Source organism: Sus scrofa, chromosome 7, assembly GCF_000003025.6.
Source record: "Sus scrofa isolate TJ Tabasco breed Duroc chromosome 7, Sscrofa11.1, whole genome shotgun sequence".
Taxonomy (NCBI): domain Eukaryota; kingdom Metazoa; phylum Chordata; class Mammalia; order Artiodactyla; family Suidae; genus Sus; species Sus scrofa.
The window spans coordinates 105,696,840-105,710,759 of NC_010449.5; the positions used below are offsets into that span (position 1 = coordinate 105,696,840).

Genomic DNA, 13,920 nt, shown 5'->3' on the forward strand with positions numbered 1-13,920 from the left:
GTTAATCTGGCACATTCTACATGTATACTGAGGAGTGCTCTGTGAGATATTAATGAAAGTTCTCAGAAAATGATGTTTGCAGTCTTTCACACTGTGCAATTCAGGGGACAGCATTTCATTTAAAGAGAGTGGTTTTCATGCCTCACACTTGTCTAATGCCTTCCCTTTGATGTGTTTAGAGCGATTTACAGATTTCTTTCTTAAGAGCTAAATATCCCTAGGAGGCAGGCAGGATACAGGTACTACAGATCAATACCTGTCTTAAAGAAAGACTTTCACATTTTCAAGGGAGACACTTACCCAGTAAGGCTTTACATTATACATTTCGAGGCGAATAAATGTGTGTGGAGAATGTGTGACAATTTCAGAGGCTTAGCTAACGAGTTTCCTATGGACGCTTTCCCCGTAAACTTTTATTTAAACATTTTTTTCTCCTTAAATCTCAATCTGTTGTGTTGTTTGTTTTAAGGCTTTTGCATTTTGTTCTTTCCAGTGACTTGAGACTGGACTGGAAGTAGACTTGGCAGCGTAACAATAATTCATCCGTGGGCATGCACTCTGCAGTAATAAATGGCACAGGTTAATCCTGTCCTGGAGACCCTGTGGAGGATGGTTCTCCATGTCAGGAACAAAGGCAGTTGGTTGTGCAAATGTTGTGTCTGTGGACTTTGGGTAGTCCATTTTTGCTTAGGAGCAGATTATCTGGATTCCTTTTGAATATTCTGAGAGCTCAAAATTGGGTGTCTTCGAGATCTGTGAATGCAAAGAGTAGTTTGTGGTGTCAAGGTGACTAAAGCCCTGATTCCAGGAAGTAGCTTTGATTGGCAGTATTTTCGTGACCTTAACAATAAATAAAATAAATAGATAAATAACATCTATTTTCGACATGGCTTCCAGTTTTACTGTTGTTTCTCGTAAAGCATTTTTACACCTAGGAAATTGATATGTTACTTTCGTAAAAGCACTCTGTATCCTTCCAAAGTAAGCAAGTCTGATTATCAAAGAATCTGGCATATAGAACCTTCTTTTTTCCCCACCAAACCAGTTCACACTTCTGTGACGATTTTAGTAGTCTGAAGATTTTATCCTCTCCCTTTTACCAAAAATTCCTCTTTGAACAGCATCTTAGGAAATTTTACTTAATTAATGCCATAGACATTTATTGAATGCCTACTATATGAGAGTTGTAAGGGAAAATATGTCTTGTATTTGAAAGGGTAGGACTTAAAAAGTTATATTTTCTGTAAGAGCAACATGCACTTAAATAGGTTCAAAGAACTAATTTGGTTTACACCAAAGCAACATTGTTCAAATTGCTGCATTTGACATTGACATGCCCTATAGAAGAATGTTTTATAGGAGTCTTTATGCAGATGACTCAGAAATCATGCCAAAATGGGAGCATAAGAGATCAGAAACCAGGCTATAAATGTACTAAGACAGCACTGGGATCCACTCATCTGAGGTCAGTCCAGGGAAACTCAACACTTGTACCCATATCTCGTACTAGTCTCAACTCAAATGAAGAGGTAAATGGTTTTCCCACATTCATTTTTTGCCCACCCATTCTCAGAAAAATGCCTATATTTTTACAATACTAATCACTACCCCTTCTCTTCACATGATTTTTTTTTTTTTTCTTTTTCCTTTTTGTCTTTTTAGGGCTACAACTGAGGCTTATGGAGGTTCTCAGGGTAGAGATTGAATTGGAGCTATAGCAATGCTGGATCCTTAACCCACTGAGCAAGGGTAGGAGTGAACCTGAATCCTCACGGATGTTAGGTTCCTTAACTGCTGAGCGACGAAGGGCACTCCTCACATGATTTTTTTTTATGATCAAATAGTTTACCAGTTTATTGTTTTCTTTATCATTTTTTGTTAAAGTATGGATGACTCAATATTTACTGCTTTGTGGCAATTTCTGCTGTATAGCATAGTGACCCAGTCATACGTATATATGCTTTTTTCTCACATTAAACCATTAGTATCTCTAGCTATCAATACAAGAAGTGGAATAAAAATTTAAAAATTTTATTTGAGCTCTCATTAGACAGAAATTTTATAGAAATTGTTACGTTTTGTTTTTTTTTTTAATTTTTTATTTTTTATAATTTTTTTATTTTCCCACTGTACAGCAAGGGGGTCAGGTTATCCTTACATGTATACATTACAATTACATTTTTTACCCCACCCTTTCTTCTGTTGCAACATGAGTATCTAGACAAAGTACACAATGCTATTCAGCAGGATCTCCTTGTAAATCTATTCTAAGTTGTGTCCGATAACCCAAGCTCCCGATCCCTCCCACTCCCTCCCCCTCCCATCAGGCAGCCACAAGTCTCTTCTCCAAGTCCATGATTTTCTTTTCTGAGGAGATGTTCATTTGTGCTGGATATTAGATCCAGTTATAAGTGATATCAAATGGTATTTGTCTTTGTCTTTCTGGCTCATTTCACTCAGGATGAGAGTCTCTAGTTCCATCCATGTTGCTGCAAATGGCATTATGTCATTCTTTTTTATGGCTGAGTAGTATTCCATTGTGTATATATACCACTTCTTCCGAATCCAATCATCTGTCGATGGACATTTGGGTTGTTTCCATGTCCTGGCTATTGTGAATAGTGCTGCAATGAACATGCGGGTGCATGTGTCTCTTTAAGTAGAGTTTGTCCGGATAATGCCCAAGAGTGGGATTGCAGGGTCTATGGAAGTTCTATGTATAGATTTCTAAGGTATCTCCTCCATAGTGCTGTACCAGTTTACATTCCCACCACAGTGCAGGAGGGTTTCCTTTTCTCCACAGCCCCTCCAGCACTTGTTCTTTGTCGATTTATGAATGATGGCCATTCTGACTGGTGTGAGGTGATATCTCATGGTAGTTTTGATTTGCATTTCTCTTATAACCAGCGATGTTGAGCATTTTTTCATGTGTTTGTTGGCCATCTGTATATCTTCTTTGGAGAAATGTCTATTCAGGTCTTTTGCCCATTTTTCCATTGATTGATTGGTTTTTTTGCTGTTGGTTGTATAAGTTGTTTATATATTCTAGAGATTAAGCCCTTGTCAGTTGCATCATTTGAAACTGTTTTTTCCCATTCTGTAAGTTGTCTTTTTGTTTTCTTTTGGGTACCTTACGTTTTGATTCATTCATATGTTCAACCAATATTTGTTAACTTTGTAGTATGTGTCCTGGTCAGGCACTCCTCTATGACCTCAGGATATAAAGAAGAAAAAGCCATCCCCTTTGCTATAATTTTTTTACAAGAGGAGTCAGACAATCATAATATAGTTAGACATATTTTACTTTTGTAATATAATAGGTACAAGACAAAAAAATCAAGTTTATTATTTTATTTATTAGGTACATATCTACTAAGGGTACATTACTTTAGGCTCTGTTCCATACTGAATGACGAAGAATAGCCTCTTTAAATCTTTTATGTCTAGCATGTGTACTAGAACTTATAGACATCCAATTACTATCTAATGAAATTAATCTTTTCATGAGTTCACAAGAAAGGAAGAATGTTATTGCTTTGTGGGTTGAGGAATTGCTTCTTTTGTCAAATATTGAGAACTTTGTATTAATTTATTAAGTCATTCGTTTAAAAAAATCAATGACTCCATATTTAGGAAATAAGAAGTGGCTAACTATTTCAAATACTGCTGAGAAAGATGAAGATTGAAAAGTATCCGTTAGATAAGATAGTTTAGGGACTTGTGATCTTCACAAGAACAAATTCAGTGGTGTTGTGAAGGTAGGAATCATGTTGGAATGAAACGTTTTTGGTAACAGTAGTAATTGCACATTCATTAGCTTGATGAAAGTACAGAAAGTGAGACAAAACCAAATATTGATGAGGATATAGAGACATTAGAATTTCCCTACATTGATATTAGGAGTATAAATTGGCACAACAATTTCAGTCTATCTATGCACACATATCAAATCCAAATGTTCCATTTCAGAATATAAACCCTAGAAATCTTTCAAACATATTCCTAGGGAAAATGTATATCAATATTTATTGAAAAATCATTTTTATAAAATGTTAACAAAAATACCTCTCAAAATATGCCATTTAGCTAAAGAGGTAAGTTTCAGAATTATTTATATTGAGCTTTAAAAACATACAAAATAGAGGAGGACAAGATGGCGGAGGAGTAGGGGGACACGCTCGCCCTCTCCCACAAACACAACAAAAAAAGCACATCTACAGAAGAAATGACTCGCACAGAACAACAACCAATCGCTGGCAGAGGAACCTAAACTCCAATAACGGCAAGAAGTTCGTGACATTATTGGGCAGAACGGGAGAAAAGAGGAGAGTGAGAGAAGGTGAATCCGAGCGGGATGGGCGCTCCCCAAAGGGAACTGCGGAGGAGAAAGGGATCCCGCACCCTGGAAAGTCTCCTACCGGGGGAAAGATCAAACGAACCGGAGGAATCTCCAGATGCAGAGAAGAGTGTAGCAGTAAGTCGGAGTACGGAAAAACGATCAAGAACCCAACGGACCATCTGAACTACGGGCACAGTCACCAAAAATTGAGACGCCTGGGTGGGGGCTGGGCACCGAATCCTCGGCTCCAGAGGTTAGTCCCCGGGAAAGGGCCGGGGGACCCCTGGGTGGGGGCTGGGCACCGAGACCTCAGCTCTGAAGGTTGGTCCCCGAGAGGGGGCCGGGGGACGCCTGGGTTGGGGCTGGGCACCGAGACCTCGCCTCCGAAGGTTAGTCCCCAAGAAAGGGCCGGGGGACGCCTGGGGGGGGGGGCTGGGCACCGAGACCTCGGCTCCAGAGATTAGTCCCCGGGCTAGGGGGGCGGGGAAGAGCGGAAACTGCTTGGGAGGTCTCTAAACCATTTGACGGGGCAGAGACTGCCTGGGAGACTAGAAAACAAAGCTGTCGCAGAGGAAGGGAGCAATACTCTAGGGGCGGGGAAGTGGAAAGCCGCCTCAGAGGGAACCTGGGAGAAGAGCCTGGTCTGCGCCCGTGCTGGGGAGGGGAGAGAAGAAGGGGTGGGTCCCCATAGAATACCCCCCACGCCACAGCAAGCTTACAGGCCCGCTAGCTAGCAGAAAGCTGTGCTTCCCAGTGCATTCCCTCCCCCCACCCCCGCCACCCCCTACGCTCTCGCCGAACCTGGGGCTGCCTGCCATCCAGGAGGGCTGGCCTCAACAATTGCCTGAAGCCTACCACCGCAGGGGCTCTCCCTGCACAGGCCTGCTTGCCCTTTGGAGGGGCTACACTTCCACAGAGCAGCACCAAACACCACCAGCCCCCTAGAAAAGGCCTGCAGCCCAGAAAAGCTAGAACAAGCCTAGCCAGGCCGTGAATAGATCGACCTAATTCTCCGACGGTTTTTCTGAGACGGGCTCCCCCGGGGAGGAGCCTCTTGAGTCTCCAAGGGCCTTGCTACATGCCCAAGACCCCAGGGGGTGCTAAGACCTAGTGGACCAGCTGCATAGGACTGCCAGCTCCAGGCAGGACCCCCTGCAGCCCAGAAAAGCTGCAACAAGCCTGGCCGAATTGGGAAAAGATCTCAGACGGTCTTTCTGAGTCGGGCTGTCCTGGGGAGGAGCCTCTTGAGTCTCCAAGGGCCCTGCTACCCGCCCAAGACCCCAAGGGGTGCTGAGACCTAGTGGACCAGCTGCATAGGACTGCCAGCTCCAGGCAGGACCCCCTGCAGCCCAGAAAAGCTGCAACAAGCCTGACCGACTTGGGAAAAGATCTCAGACGGTCTTTCTGAGTCGGGCTGTCCTGGGGAGGAGCCTCTTGAGCCTCCAAGGGCCCTGCTACCCGCCCAAGACCCCAGGGGGTGCTGAGACCTAGTGGACCAGCTGCATAGGACTGCCAGCTCCAGGCAGGACCCCCTGCAGCCCAGAAAAGCTGCAACAAGCCTGGCCGACTTGGGAAAAGATCTCAGACGGTCTTTCTGAGTCGGGCTGTCCTGGGGAGGAGCCTCTTGAGCCTCCAAGGGCCCTGCTACCCGCCCAAGACCCCAGGGGGTGCTGAGACCTAGTGGACCAGCTGCATAGGACTGCCAGCTCCAGGCAGGACCCCTGCAGCCCAGAAAAGCTGCAACAAGCCTGGCCGAATCGGGAAAAGATCTCAAACGGTCTTTCTGAATCGGGCTGCCCTGGGGAGGAGCCTCTTGAGTCTCCAAGGGCCCTGCTACCCGCCCAAGACCCCAAGGGGTGCTGAGACCTAGTGGACCAGCTGCATAGGACTGCCAGCTCCAGGCAGGACCCCCTGCAGCCCAGAAAAGCTGCAACAAGCCTGGCCGACTTGGGAAAAGATCTCAGACGGTCTTTCTGAGTCGGGCTGTTCTGGGGAGGAGCCTCTTGAGTCTCCAAAGGCCCTGCTACCCGCCCAAGACCCCAAGGGGTGCTGAGACCTAGTGGACCAGCTGCATAGGACTGCCAGCTCCAGGCAGGACCCCCTGCAGCCCAGAAAAGCTGCAACAAGCCTGGCCGAATCGGGAAAAGATCTCAGACGGTCTTTCTGAATCGGGCTGCCCTGGGGAGGAGCCTCTTGAGTCTCCAAGGGCCCTGCTACCCGCCCAAGACCCCAGGGGGTGCTGAGAACCAAGTGAAATCTGCTACCATCGTGGGGTGGACCTCCCAGTCCTGTCTGCCCTCAGGAAGTCCTCCTTTGCTTCAAAGAAACACTGTTAGTCCCATCAACACTCCAGAAAAGCCACACTGCCTCAAAAAAAGATTGACCAACAACGACAGCCCTCAGGAAATATTCCAGGGCAGTGACAAGGCAAACACTACCCGATAACGGAGAGTACAACTCCCTCAGGAGAAAGAAGACAACAAGCAAGATGAAGAAGCTGAGAAACCACCCCCAGTCAAACCAACAGGAGAACTCACCTAAAACAGTCAACAATGAAACTGATCTCTGCAGTCTGACAGACCTGGAGTTCAAAAGAGAAATAGTGAAAATACTGAAGGAATTAAGAGAAGATATGAACAGCAATGCAGATACCCTCAGAAAGGAGCTAGAAAATATAAGGAGGAGCCAAGAAAAACTAGAACATTCATTTGCAGAGATGCAAACTGAACTAGGGGCAGTAAAAACCAGAATGAATAATGCAGAAGAACGAATCAGTGATATGGAAGATAGAATAATGGAAATCACTCAATCTGGTCAACAGACAGAAAACCGAATCAAAAAACTGGAAAGCAATATAAGAGACCTATGGGATAATATAAAACGGGCCAATCTACGCATAATAGGAATTCCAGAAGGAGTAGAAAAAGATAAGGGAATGGAAAATATATTTGAAGAAATTATCGCTGGAAACTTCCCAAATCTAAAGGATACTGGATTCAAGATACAAGAAGCACAGAGGGCCCCAAACAAACTGAACCCAAACAGACCCACACCAAGACACATCATAATAAAAATGGCAAAAGTTAGTGATAAAGAGAGGATCCTAAAGGCAGCAAGAGAAAAACAGAATGTTACCTACAAGGGAACCCCCATAAGAATATCAGCTGATTTCTCTACAGAAACACTACAGGCCAGGAGGGAATGGCAAGAGATATTTAAAGTGCTCAAAGGAAAAAATATGCAACCTAGAATACTTTATCCAGCAAGAATATCATTTAAAATAGAAGGGGAAATAAAAATTTTTCCCAACAAACAAAAACTTAAAGAATACAGCAACACAAAACCCAGGTTAAAGGAAATATTGAAAGGGCTTCTCTAAACCAAAAAGAAAGGAAGGAAAGGGAAGAAAAAAGAAAAGAAAAAAAAAAAAAAAAAGAAGAAGAAGAAGAGGAAGAACTAGGACTGAGGAAGATACAATCAGAGAGTAGTCACTCAAATAAGCCAGCATACAGATTTAATCATGAACATGCTTCAAACAAAATAAAATTAAAAAGAAAAAATAAAAGAGTCATCAAAACCATAAAATGTGGGCAAGGGATGTTAGGAGGTAAATAATCCTTTTTGTTTGTAGTATGTCTCTCTTCTTAATTTTAATATAATAATGAAGTGTTTGAACTTACAGGACCATCAGGCTAAAACACACAATTATGGGAAGGGGTTAGCATACTTAAAAAACAGGGCAACCACAAGCCAAAACCAAATATTGCATTTGCAAAAAATGAAAAAAAAAATACACTCAAGCAGATAATAACAGGAGACCATCCAACCAAAAAAAAAAAAAAAAAGAAAGGAAGAATGGAGAACCATAGAATCAACTGGAACACGAGGTTCAAATGGCAATAAATAATCATCTATCAATTATCACCTTAAATGTCAATGGACTGAATGCCCCAATCAAAAGACACAGAATGGCTGAGTGGATAAAACGGCAAAAACCTTCAATATGCTGCCTACAAGAAACTCACCTTAGGACAAAGGATACATATAGATTGAAAGTGAAAGGCTGGGGAAAAGTATTTCATGCCAATAGACATGACAGAAAAGCAGGAGTTGCAACGCTCATATCAGACAAAATAGACTTTAAAACAAAAGACATAAAGAAAGACAAAGAAGGACACTATTTAATGATTAAGGGATCCATCCAAGGAGAGGATGTTACTATCATCAACATATATGCCCCAAACATAGGAGCACCCAGATACATACAACAAATATTAACAGACATAAAGGGAGATATTGATGAGAATACAATCATAGTAGGAGACCTAAATACCCCCCTCACATCAATGGACAGATCCTCTAGACAGAAAACCAATAAAGCAACAGAGATCCTAAAGGAAACAATAGAAAAGTTAGACTTAATTGATATCTTCAGGACACTACATCCAAAAAAATCAAAATACACATTCTTCTCAAATGCTCATGGAACATTCTCAAGAATCGACCACATATTGGGACATAAAGCGAATCTCAATAAATTTAGGAGCATAGAAATTATCTCAAGTATCTTCTCTGACCACAATGCCATGAAATTAGAAATCAACCATGGGAAAAGGAAAGAGAAAAAACCTACTACATGGAGACTAAACAACATGCTACTAAAAAACCAATGGGTCAATGAGGAAATCAAGAAGGAAATTAAAAACTATCTTGAAACAAATGATAATGAAGACACAACCTCTCAAAATCTATGGGATGCTGCAAAAGCAGTGCTCAGAGGGAAATTTATAGCAATCCAGGCCTTTCTCAAAAAAGAAGAAAGATCCCAAATTGACAACTTAACCCTCCACCTAAATGAATTAGAAAAAGAAGAACAAAGAAGTCCTAAAGTCAGCAGAAGGAAGGAAATTGTAAAGATCAAAGAAGAAATCAATAAAATAGAGACTCAAAAAACAGTAGAGAAAATTAATAAAACCAAGAGCTGGTTCTTTGAAAAGGTGAACAAAATTGATAAACCCCTGGCCAGACTCACTAAAAAGAGGAGAGAAAGAACCCAAATCACCAAAATTATAAATGAAAAAGGAGAAATCACAACAGATACAGCAGAAATACAAAAAACCATAAGAGAATACTATGAACAACTATATGGCAATAAGTTTGACAATCTGGAAGAAATGGACAATTTTCTAGAATCTTACAGCCTGCCAAAACTGAATCAAGCAGAAACAGACCAACTGAACAGACCAATCACTAGAAATGAAATTGAAGAGGTCATAAAATCACTCCCTACAAATAAAAGCCCAGGACCAGATGGCTTCACAGGTGAATTCTATCAAACATATAAAGAGGAATTGGTGCCCATCCTCCTTAAACTCTTTCAAAAGGTTGAAGAAGAAGGAATACTCCCAAAGACATTCTATGAGGCCACCATCACCCTCATTCCAAAACCAGGCAGAGATACCACCAAAAAAGAAAACTATCGCCCAATATCATTGATGAATATAGATGCAAAAATTCTCAACAAAATCTTAGCCAACCGAATCCAACAACATATCAAAAAAATTATACACTATGACCAGGTTGGGTTCATCCCAGGTTCACAAGGATGGTTCAACATACGCAAATCAATCAACCTCATACACCACATTAACAAAAAAAAAGTCAAAAATCATATGATCATCTCAATAGATGCAGAAAAAGCATTTGACAAAGTTCAACATCCATTCATGATCAAGACCCTCGCCAAAGTGGGTATAGAGGGAACATTCCTGAATATAATCAAAGCCATTTATGATAAACCCACAGCAAATATAATCCTCAATGGGGAAAAACTGAAAGCCTTCTCACTCAAATCTGGAACAAGACAGGGATGCCCACTCTCACCACTGCTCTTCAACATCGTTTTGGAAGTCTTAGCCACAGCAATTAGACAAACAAAAGAAATCAAAGGCATCCATATAGGAAGAGAAGAGATCAAACTGTCACTGTATGCAGATGACATGATTCTATACCTAGAAAACCCTAAGGACTCAACCCCAAAACTCCTTGAACTGATTAATAAATTCAGCAAAGTGGCAGGATATAAGATTAACATTCAGAAGTCAGTTGCATTTCTGTATACCAGCAATGAAGCATTAGAAAAGGAATACAAAAATACGATACCTTTTAAAATTGTACCTCACAAAATCAAATACCTCGGAATACACCTAACCAAAGAGGTAAAGGACCTATATGCCGAGAACTATAAAACCTTAATCAAAGAAATCAAAGAAGATGTAAAAAAATGGAAAGATATTCCATGTTCCTGGATTGGAAAAATCAATATTGTGAAAATGGCCATCCTACCCAAAGCAATCTACAGATTCAATGCAATCCCTATCAAATTACCCATGACATTTTTCACAGAACTAGAACAAACAATCCAAACATTTATATGGAACCACAAAAGACCGAGAATCGCCAAAGCAATCCCGAGAAACAAAAACCAAGCAGGAGGCATCACTCTCCCAGACTTCAAGAAATACTACAAAGCCACAGTCATCAAAACAGTGTGGTACTGGTATCAAAACAGACAGACAGACCAATGGAACAGAATAGAGAATCTGGAAATTAACCCTGACACCTATGGTCAATTAATCTTTGACAAGGGAGGCAAGAACATCAAATGGGAAAAGGAAAGTCTATTCAGCAAGCATTGCTGGGAAACCTGGACAGCAGCATGCAAAGCAATGAAACTAGAACACACCCTCACACCATGCACAAAAATAAACTCCAAATGGCTGAAAGACTTAAATATACGACAGGACACCATCAAACTCCTAGAAGAAAACATAGGCAAAACACTCTCTGACATCAACATCATGAATATTTTCTCAGGTCAGTCTCCCAAAGCAATAGAAATTAGAGCAAAAATAAACCCATGGGACCTCATCAAACTGAAAAGCTTTTGCACAGCAAAGGAAACCCAAAAGAAAACAAAAAGACAACTTACAGAATGGGAGAAAATAGTTTCAAATGATGCAACTGACAAGGGCTTAATCTCTAGAATATACAAGCAACTTATACAACTCAACAGCAAAAAAACCAATCAATCAATGGAAAAATGGGCAAAAGACCTGAATAGACATTTCTCCAAGGAAGATATACAGATGGCCAACAAACACATGAAAAAATGCTCAACATCGCTGATTATAAGAGAAATGCAAATCAAAACTACCATGAGATACCACCTCACACCAGTCAGAATGGCCATCATTAATAAATCCACAAATAACAAGTGCTGGAGGGGGTGTGGAGAAAAGGGAACCCTCCTGCACTGTTGGTGGGAATGTCAACTGGTACAGCCACTATGGAGAACAGTTTGGAGATACCTCAGAAATCTATACATAGAACTTCCATATGACCCTGCAATCCCACTCTTGGGCATCTATCCGGACAAAGCTCTACTTAAAAGAGACACATGCACCCGCATGTTCATTGCAGCACTATTCACAATAGCCAGGACATGGAAACAATCCAAATGTCCATTGACAGATGATTGGATTCGGAAGAGGTGGTATATATACACGATGGAATACTACTCAGCCATAAAAAAGGATGACATCATGCCATTTGCAGCAACATGGATGGAACTAGAGAATCTCATACTGAGTGAAATGAGCCAGAAAGACAAAGACAAATACCATATGACATCACTTATAACTGGAATCTAATATCCAGCACAAATGAACATCTCCTCAGAAAAGAAAATCAATCATGGACTTGGAGAAGAGACTTGTGGTTGCCTGATGGGAGGGGGAGGGAGTGGGAGGGATCGGGAGCTTGGGCTTATCAGTCACAATGTAGAATAGATTTACAAGGAGATCCCGCTGAATAGCATTGAGAACTATGTCTAGATACTCATGTTGCAACAGAAGAAATGGTGGGGGAAAAACTGTAATTGTAATGTATACATGTAAGGATAACCTGACCCCCTTGCTGTACAGTGGGAAAATAAAATTAAAAAAAAAAAAAAAAAAAAAAACCTACAAAATAGATGCGTACATAGTAACAGGGTGCAAACAGGTATAAATGCACTAATATCAATCTTAGGAATAGTCCTACAGGAGGAAAGAATGAGAGAGGAATATAGGAGAACAAGAGATTTTACTGTGTGTGAAGTATTTTGAAAAAAGGAAAGAAAGATTGAAGGAAAGAGGAGAAAGGGAAAGAGAAAGAAAAGAAAGAATTAAAAAAGAAATTGTGATAAAAATGTTAAGATCTGTTAAAACTAGAAAGTTGAGAGTTAAGTTTTATTTGAGATGAAATTAGAATTTAAGCCTGGGAGACCTGAGGAGGTGAGGGGGGAAGCTAGGATGTATGAGTTTTTTCTACAATGGGGAGTTAGTAGGAAACAAAAGATTTACAGATAGCCAGGTTTACAGAAAACCATTTCTATGGGAGGATTTGGGCTTACTGGAATCACTCCTTTGATATGCTTCCCTGAGTTCCCTCAGGGCTCATTGGCCCACCCCGGGAGTGGCTGTTCTCACAGGTGACCATAATGTCTTTTGTTTTGCCCACTAACTACAGCCCAGGAGGCATTATTTCAGAGCTATTGGGTAGCTCTAAAATACTGCCTCAAAGAGGAAAGGGGTACTATCAAGATCTAAGTCATAAAGGAGAAGGGGGAGGTACATGCAGCCATGCACACATTTTACAGAAGTTTTCTCCTGGTCTCATGAAGGTTACTACTAGTCACAAACATGTCATCACTGATGGATTTTAGTGTTTTTCTAAATATGAGAAGATGCAAGAATTGGGCTTATAAAATCTTCTCCTGAAAATATCCAACTATCTGAAGGCGCGTTCTTCCGGTTTTCCCAGAGCAGAGTATGTCACTCCTGGTCTCCACCCTGAGCTCCATTCGGGGTGCTGAAGGTTGGCAGTTGCAATGGCTCATGTTCTACTCCATGTAGAGGCTGATGGCAAGTGCCAAACTTTAGTTCACAATACACGCTTGCACGCACACACTCGTACATTGTCCTATTATATGTATGTATTCAGACAAATGTCAAATATATATGTATATTATCTTATACACATGTATGCCATTCTCTTATTTTATAACTTTACTATATATGTGAAATACTTTATTGCAAAAAAACAATGGAGATGAAAAACCAGAGACAACATGTGTAGACAGTATCTCACACCTGGGACCCAGCGTGACCAGAGATGATAAGGGAGACCAGAGATGATAAGGGAGACACAGCATTAAAGGAGCAAGACGAATGTGTCAAAAAGGAGGGGATTCATGCTCTGTAGATAATCAGTTTCTGGGAAAATATCTACCCCTCTGGTCATGACGAAACTGACACACTAACAGCCTGAACCTAGCCAGAACACAGACTCGGACTTGAACCTGCGTGTAGGCACTCGAACCCAGTCTAAACACAGACTGGGACTTAAACCCATGGTTTTAAATTAGAATCACTCATCTGGTGTCTGGACTCACTGAGGTTCAGGTTCTTCATGCCTCTGCGCAGAAGGAACTCCGAAAGAGACAAAGTGATAGGCAAGAAACAGATTTATTAAGATAG

At 41.4% G+C, this 13,920-nt stretch overlaps 1 protein-coding gene across 1 annotated transcript in view; it reads right to left on the reverse strand.

Moving 5' to 3' along the window:
- The window catches only part of LOC100152218 (60S ribosomal protein L23a-like), a 33,072-nt gene extending 19,713 nt beyond the window's left edge, over positions 1 to 13,359 (reverse strand). Inside the window, 1 exon segment of the mRNA XM_003356767.3 lies at positions 13,233 to 13,359. Within this exon segment, the coding sequence (XP_003356815.2) occupies positions 13,233 to 13,359 (127 nt within the window).